Consider the following 8900-nt stretch of genomic DNA (forward strand, 5'->3'; position numbering starts at 1 on the left):
GGATGTTTTATAATCAATATATTTCCTATATTTTATTGAAAAATAATTCTATTATCTTACTACCAGTAATTACTTCAGTAAGATTCTTAATCATGGTATGTGACTATATCCACGTACAATACAGAGCCTCTTTCATCTCAGAGCTGAATCAGCTGATATATATTAGGGATATGAATACATTATTTGCTCTTGCAAATCCTTCATCAGTAAAGTTGAATCTACCAGTCAATCAGTGACAGTTCCTTGTCCTCTTTCTAAGCCTAAATGTATTAGTTGTACAGTCTGCATAACTTGTAGACATTTAAATATTCAAGTCTTTCTCTTCTGCAGCATTCGCAGTAGCCGTAGAGTGGCATTTAACACAGAGTCGTGTTTGAAGACCATCTTATAGAAGGTGTCCAGTGGCAGGCGGCCCGTGGGGTCTGCATGTTTCAGGGCAGTCATAGGTGTGTACAGTCGATTGGTCTGGTGGCGGAAAGGAGGCTCCTTGGCAATAATCACTTTCAGTGTTTGCTGCAAAGCAACAACAGGACAAACACAGGACATTATTTCCATATTACCGGTACTCAGTATTCATTTTTGATATTTCAAGGTTATTCAAACACAAAATGAATGTCTGTTCGTGCCTCTGCCACTTCCTCTGGCGTCTGTCCTATTGAGGTGAAGACCTTCTTAGAGTACGGCAGGTAAATCTCACGGAAGACTCTAGCCGTCTCTTCATCGGTTCCCAACAGGTCCATCTTCTGAGCATCCTCATATACCTTCCTTTCAAACTCTGTCACCACAGGGCCAGGCTCAACTAGAGTCATCCTCAAGAGGGAGTTATCAAACAAAGACATAGAAGCTCTGTTCAAATACAAACAACATCGCATTGCATTTATTTAAAATCATAGGCTTACTGATGTGTCAGGCCTGAGTTGACAGGCCTCCATTTAGTGTGGTCACTGTGGTGGCTGCCTTCAGGTGAAATGATTCATGTTAAAGCTTGAAGATGTATTTTATTCACTTGATGTTAAACTTCATTGCCTGCACTGCCAGACTTTCGCAAAATCCCTCCACGGCGAATTTGGAAGCAGAGTAGACGTCATTGAACAGAAGGCCTGTATGAAAATTTGAGACACCATGTTAGGGTGCAAACTAAAGTCTAAATCAATTTAACATTACACTGTAAACTCATGAGTGTTAATTTAACTGGATTTTACTGTGTAGCATTCTACCGCACCAACCTTGTATGCCCATGACACTGCTCATCACCACAATATGGCCACTCTGCTGTCGCTTCATGTCTGGGAGCACTTCTCTCACCAGTCGTGCCAGGCCAAAGAAGTTGGTGTCAAAGACCTCCTGCATGGCTGCTATAGTTTGGCACTCCAGGGGTCCAATCATGCCAACACCAGCATTGTTCACTATAGGAGAGAATGGAAGATCTAAATGAGCTCTAGCATCATTTTGTATATTCTCTTCTATGTGGTTTAAGTACAACATGTGACAAAGCGCTGCCTAACCAAGAACATCCACCCGTCTGTCCGGCAGGCTGTTGACACACTCTCTGATGGAGTCTTCACTGCAAGCATCCAACTGTTTGATCTCCAGGGTTCTGTTCAGAGCATCTCCAGCTGCTCTCTCCAAGGCCTCCCGTTTCCCCAGGTCCCGCATGGTGGCCACCACTGTCCCAAGCAATTACAACACCATTAATTACATTATTATACCTTCATGTGTGAACTGTTCATAGCAAAAAAAAAAAAAAAAAATACCTTGGAACCTTCGCAGCTCATCCCTGGCCAGTCGCACTGCCACAGCCAGGCCGATGCCAGATGAGCAGCCTGTCACCAGCACCCTCCGGGTCCCCATGCCACTTACAACTTGATGACATCACACATTGTAATTTACAATACAAACCCCAAATTCAATCCTCCAGTTCTAGGAAACACAGAAGGGGGGGAACTTTTTTTCTATTTCCACACAACTCCTCTAAGGTATATTAATGACATATTTCAATATTGAAAATGGGTGGTCTTCCCCTTTAGGGCTGCACAGGTAGATAACCCAAACTGGTCTGTCGACCAAAGGTTGTCTTGTCTTGTCTTGTCTTGTCTTGTCTTGTCTTGTCTTGTCTTGTCTTGTCTTGTCTTGTCTTGTCCTATACTACCATCTAGTGGAGGAAATCAATTATGTTCACCACAGAGTGAGATATTGTTCAAAGATTGTAGCTATGCACTGGATTAATGGGGGCTCTAATCCTATTTGTGTCCTAGGAATGCTTGGCTGTTTTAGCTTGAATCAAAGGACACTCGTAGTCAATTATGATCTGTATGATTGTGTCAAAAACAAAACAAAACAAAAAATAATTGCATTATTTGCCTATATGAAAGAAGATATTTCTTTAAAAAAAAGTAGAAAAATGTAAAAAGAGCACATCGAGTGAAGCTTTAATGAAATTATTGTATTGCACAATGAAAAAAGCAGGCTAGCAGCCTAGCCTACACCTGATATAGCATTATTATTTAAAACTTAGGCTACTGCTGCTAATAATTGCACATCAGTCCCTCCCGTGTCCGACTGCTGAATGAAGTGAAGAGAAAGTTGGCATAGCACGCTGCGGTCCTATTTGTGGTGACGCAATGATGACAATTGACAATATAATTAGGCTATCTGTTCTACCAATCTGTAGCAGCCTACATAAAACGGTGCATCTGCGTCTGTTTGCCGAGCGACGTGTGTCTCGTATATCAAATAGGCTACATCTATTCGAGGTTAGGCACTGTACGTCGCAACACAACATGGTACATAACATAAGCGGTTAAAAGGTCACGTTGTCACTTGTCAATGCAGCCAGGACATGGGAGTTGTAGTTCTTAAAGTAAGAACACAGTCAAGTCAAATAGTCATATTTTAATGTATTCACCTACATTCTACAGTGTTTAGAATTTAAACTATGCCCATTTTAAACCGCCCCCCAGGGGCAAGGAAGGCACCGAAGAGCTCTGCTCCAGCCATGTCAGTTTGTTAATTACGTGTTTAATACACTGTCAGAGGAGAGCGCTCTCACTCTGTGTGCGTGCTGTGGTGCATGCGTGCGTGCGTGCGTGCGTGCGTGTGTGTGTGTGTGTGTGTGTGTGTGTGTGTGTGTGTGTGTGTGTGTGTGTGCGCGTGTGCGTGTGTGTGTGTGTGTGTGTGTGAGAGAGAGAGAGAGAGAGAGAGAGAGAGAGAGAGAGAGATTCAGAGATGAATATGGGAAATATGGGGAAATAAACTGATTTTAGTGCGGTCACGGTGTGAGAGTGTTTTCATTGTAAAGTCTGAAGATGCGAGCTGGTTACAGTGTGATTTTTCCCCCCCCCCAAGATTCTAACACATTTCTTTCACCCTGTGTCAAACTGTCAATTATCTAGACTAATGTAATCCTGGGCGCAACACCTCTGCCATTATAGAGCCTACCTACATCCTGGGGAGAGCAAGAGACTGACCTCATATGCTCCCTTCTGCATGAGGAATAGCCGATCTACAAGCTCACAGGCCTTTGTGATGTGATAGTTTGTTACCTTGTAGATTGGCTATTATTTTCCATTTTTGAAAATTAATTTGTCCTGAGACAACTTATGTATAAATAGTTTACAGAAGTTCTTCTTTTTTTCACCACTAGGGGGGACGGTAACCCCATATATTACCTCTATGATGGATGTCACACCAAAGGTAGTGACCAATTGAATACTAGTAGAATTATTACAGCATTGACTTTCGTGTAATAACACCCAGTGGGATCTGACACTGACAGAGACGAGCGCATTCATTCAGGAAACAATACATCATATGGATTATTTTTCCTTTGTGGCAACAGAAAGAACAGGTAGGCCTAAATATAGTTATTATATGTAACTCCAAGTAACACCATTATTTTGGAAAAAGTAACTAAACTAAATTGCAAAACTAACAATTTAGGTTACTCTGTGTAGGCTACTCAAAAAAGTAATCTACAGCAGGGTCTACAACCTTTTTGATATGAAGTGCCATGCTTTTAATTCTCTTGATAATCAGTGTTGTTGACACCACATCACATTGTTATATTTCCAACCGATTGATTTCCCATAAACATGAACCTTTTTTCTCTTAGTTTTTTTCTCTCACATCAGGAGGATGTAGGCCTAATGATCATGTAGACTCAGATAAATAACTCCTCCTCCTATAGACGACCTCCCAGTCAGAGTTCAGAGTTTGACTGAATGTAGAATTAGGCCTCAGTGTGCAAGCGTTTATTTATATTTTTCTTATTCTTGTAGGCCTACTGATTGTTGCTCAGCACTTTGGTTTCAGATGTGCATGTCATTTTTTTTCATAGTTATCTTTTATTGGAATAAGTCACTCTATAAGACCTTGCACTTTGACATATTGTAATATCATTTTATATACTCTTCTATAGGCCTACTATTATGGAAGTTGCAAAATTGAAAATTGAAAAGCTCAACTGCTGAAAAGAAAGATATGTCTAATGGATGCTATCTATTTAATCATATATTACTGTCTAAATGTTATGAATATGCTTACAGGTTAATAACGTTCTAGGCTGAATGTTTTAATACCCTTTCTTTACTCTGCTCCGCTGTCTTTGCTCTATATAGGCTACACAACGGCTGCCCCTACCTCTGCCTTTCCCACCAGAGCACAACCTTCATGCACTCAGGAAGTCACATGGTCAGCTTGATTTAAAACATTGTTTTGTTTTATGTGTGACTGTGACATCAGACCAGGGCTGTTCAAGGATTGACTTTGATGACTTTCACATTCTGCTCACAATAGCAACAAAATAGAAAAGCACAATAGGAGAAATCGTTGAGGCTGTGTGATAATAGACCCGGAGCAAAGGAAGAGTATTGCTTTGAAGAATGCTTGGGTGCAAATATAGAGAAATGCTAGACAGAGAGATACGACGTAGTATCTTTGCAGTAAGACACATATCTGCCATGTCAATACCATTAGCAGAGAAACCTCGTCTGTGGACATCCAAGGGCTATGAGGAAGTAACACTGAGGATGGCGGAGTCTGGCCTGGCCGCAGAACCCCCACTAACGGTCCACCAGATGTTCACCTCAGCTGTGGAGCACTTCGGCAGCTTCACAGCTCTGGGTTGGAAGGACGGCGAGCAACAGAAGGTTCTCAGCTACACTGAATACTACCAGGAGTGTCGGACGGCAGCCAAGAGCTTCCTCAAGCTTGGCCTGGAGCGGTACCATGGTGTGGGTATCCTGGGCTTCAACTCCCCCGAGTGGGTCATTTCAGACATTGCTGCCATATTGGCAGGAGGGTTCTCCACAGGTATCTACACCACCAACTCTCCTGAGGCGTGTCAGTACGTAGCAGATAACTGCAAGGCCAATATGATGGTTGTGGAGAACCACAAACAGCTTCAGAAGATCCTCCAGATCCAAGACCAGCTGCCCTGCTTGAAAGCAATTATACAGTATAAAGGCACTGTTAAGGAGGAGAGACCAAATCTTTACACATGGGCAGACTTTATGGAGCTGGGCCGAGCTGAGCCAGATGCTCCCCTTGATGACATCATTTCCAGCCAGAAGCCCAACCAGTGCTGCACGCTCATCTACACCTCAGGGACCACAGGTCCTCCCAAAGGAGTCATGTTAAGCCATGACAACCTAACATGGTCAGCTTTGGCCCAGAAATTCCACGTGAACCTGCCAGATGCCACTGAAGCCCAGGAGACAGTAGTGAGTTACCTACCCCTCAGCCACATCGCCGCTCAGATGGTTGACATCTGGGTTCCCATGAAGGTTGGAGGGGCAGCACACTTTGCCCAGCCAGATGCCCTACAGGGCTCTCTGGGCATCACTCTAAAGGAGGTGCGTCCGACATTCTTTATGGGCGTTCCCCGTGTGTGGGAAAAGATGCAGGAAAAGATGAAGTCTACCGGTGCCCAGGCGTCCACCGTTCGCAGGAAGGTGGCCATCTGGGCCAAGGATGTGGGGCTACAAACTAACCTCAACAAGATGAACCAAGACGGAGCAGTTGGTCGCGAGTCGCTCAAATACAGCATTGCCAAGATGCTGGTGTTCAAGAAAGTGTGCAAGGCACTGGGCCTTGACCGCTGTTTCAAGTGCTACACGGGTGCTGCCCCCATCACCAAAGACACTCAGCAGTTCTTCCTCAGCCTGGACATACCCTTGTACGACGTGTACGGCATGAGCGAGGTCACAGGACCTCACTCCATCTCCAAGCCTGATGCCTTCAGACTCACCAGCTCTGGGAAGGTGCTGCCAGGGTGCGAGACGAAGATTCACAACCCAGATGAGGAGGGTAACGGCGAGCTGTGCTTCTGGGGTCGACACGTCTTCATGGGCTACCTCAACATGCCTGACATGACGAAGGAGGCCATTGATGCAGATGGCTGGCTGCACTCTGGTGACCTTGGCAAGCACGATGAGGACGGATACCTTTTCATAACCGGACGCAAAAAAGAGCTGATCATCACAGCAGGTGGAGAGAACATTCCTCCTGTTCCCATCGAGGACGCTGTGAAGAAGGCCATACCGCTCATCAGTAACGCCATGTTGATTGGAGACCACAGGAAGTTCCTGTCCATGCTGCTCACTATCAAGAGCCAGGTTAACGGTGAGACGGGCAACACAGAGGATGAGCTGACGCCTGAGGCCGTAGAGCTGTGCAAGAAGCTGTGCAGCAAATCCATGCGTGTCTCTGAGATTGCTGGTGGCAGGGACGGTGCTGTTCATGCTGCCATCCAGAAGGGAATCAAACAGGTCAACGAGAATGCCACCTCCAACACCCAGCGCATTCAGAAGTGGATCGTGCTGGACCATGACTTCTCCATCATCGGGGGAGAGCTTGGTCCTACCATGAAGTTGAAGAGATCGGTGGTCGTTAAAATGTATAAGGAGCAGATTGAGAACTTTTATAAATAGGTGGCCAGGGATATAACAATTGATTAATTGATTGCCTGAATATTTAATGTAACATCACAAGTGCAGTCAAAACACTTAGGGCCCTATATTTTGAAAAACATCAAATAGCTGATCTACAAGCTCGATGTAGATTGGCTATTTGAAATATTTTTAAATGTTTTTCCAAATAATAAAAAAATCAAACCTCGGTTCGAAGTGAAGCGGTGAATCTTAGTATAGAATTGTCTGGAGAGCCGGTATGACAGCCGGTATAATAGGTTTTAAGAAAATATATAAAAAGTCCTGCTTGCTGGTCTCTTAGTTGTTTGTCAACTGCATCCCTCTATAATTATTTCAGTTTCTGTTATCTTTGTGGCCTACTAAATTTTTCAACTTCTGCTAGATTTTCAATGTATTTACTCTTGTCTGCCTTAATGCTCCTTTTTACCATTCTGTTAGCATCTGTATATTCTTATTGTCTCCACCAGCCGAAGGCTGAGGGAGAGTATGTTTTCCCCTCCGTCCGTCCGTCCGTCCGTGCGTCCGTGCGTCCGTCCGTGCGTCCGTGCGTCCGTGCGTCCTCGCAGTTTGTGAACAGCTAATCTCAGTCACCGTTGGCCTGATCGCTGCCAAACTGAGCACACACACTCCCTGGATGCCAATCTAGAACCTCTGCCCTAAATTTTTCAAATGGGCCTTTTCTAGCGCCAACTAGTGGCCGATCTTTGCTAAACACATTTCTGTGCACTACTCTTACAGATTTTGTCCAAAAATCCTACAAATCGGTAGGCAATATCTCGACAGTCATGTGATCGACACGGATCTGTCCGATTTTGCATATTCCATCCTGATTGGCTAAGATTGGCTTCCAAAGTTTGTGGGATTGAGCCGTTTTGAACAAAATGCCTCCAATCACAAACGCAAAGTGCAATTATCATGAAATCGCGCACACACGTTCCCACTAGTCCGAGGAAGAAATGCCACTTAATTTTTTTTAATCAGCCTCATGGTGGCGCTATAACAGCCCGATTTGTGGTTTTACCTATAACTCCACCGATCAGTTTCAAACTTTGTAAGTGCACTCCCTAGAGGCTAAGGATAAACCTTTGCCCTGCATTTTTCACATCAGCCTTTTATAGCGCCACCTTTGGGCCAACTTATGTAAGCGGCTATTTGTCATTGCTGCAATAGGTGAGACCTATTGCATGTACAAGACGGATAAAACCTGAAGGCCAAATTATCATGTGAAGCTTGACCAATCCTCAAAGTATCCATTCATCTGACCGGGAGGGACACCGCACACATATTCTGGACGTACAGGACAGATAAAGCCTATTCATTCTGAACTGAAATGACCATATATGGACATGGGACACACATTTTGCTTTTTGAAAAAGCCTATTCATTCTGGACTGATATTTTGCACGTACGGGACAGGAAAAACCTGTTCATTCTGGCCTGGAGTGACCATATATGGACATGAGGTGACATACATTGTGTTTTTGAAAAACCCTGTTAATTCTGGACTGAGATCACCATATATGGTAATTAAACGGACATTCTGTTTTTGAAAAAGCCTGTTCATTCTGGACTAAAATGACCATATATGGGCGTGATACACACAAAGCCACTCATAGGAAGCGGTTTTCACCGCTTCAAAAACGGCAAAGAAGTTAGGGGTTGCATGGACGAAAATATAGCTGTCGCAGCTATACTTTTTAAAAGCCACACTACACAGTCATATGAAGTGGTTAATAATAGCCTTATTTGTATAGCACCTTTCATACATAAAATGCAACCCAAAGTGCTTGACATTAAAATAAAGATAAACAATATGTCAGTAAAAACAAAATTGGCAAACAGAAACATAGCTAAGCAGTGTAGTTAAACTAAAATAACAAGTCAGTGAGTGAACATTTATACAAATGAATCGGGGGGGGGGGGGGGGGGGGGAATAGCAATTAAAAATAATAAAAGTAATAAAACATAAGA

General features: G+C 43.7%; 2 protein-coding genes across 2 annotated transcripts; one reads left to right on the forward strand and one right to left on the reverse strand.

Moving 5' to 3' along the window:
- Positions 1–309: 309 nt before the first annotated feature.
- On the reverse strand, positions 310–1851 carry LOC308282935 (retinol dehydrogenase 8-like; the record flags this gene model as incomplete). The annotated part of the gene is made up of 6 exons (XM_080723324.1): positions 310–513; positions 627–810; positions 1007–1100; positions 1227–1406; positions 1506–1667; positions 1755–1851. The coding sequence occupies 6 exons, from the start codon at positions 1849–1851 to the stop codon at positions 310–312; spliced, it is 921 nt and encodes a 306-aa protein (XP_080579450.1).
- Positions 1852–4958: 3107 nt separating this feature from the next.
- Positions 4959–6929, forward strand: LOC308282936 (long-chain-fatty-acid--CoA ligase ACSBG2-like; the record flags this gene model as incomplete). The annotated part of the gene is made up of 1 exon (XM_080723325.1): positions 4959–6929. The coding sequence occupies one exon, from the start codon at positions 4959–4961 to the stop codon at positions 6927–6929; it is 1971 nt and encodes a 656-aa protein (XP_080579451.1).
- Positions 6930–8900: the final 1971 nt, after the last annotated feature.

Source organism: Nannobrachium achirus (genome assembly GCF_963921795.1).
Source record: "Nannobrachium achirus genome assembly, chromosome: 4".
Classification (NCBI taxonomy): Eukaryota; Metazoa; Chordata; class Actinopteri; order Myctophiformes; family Myctophidae; genus Nannobrachium; species Nannobrachium achirus.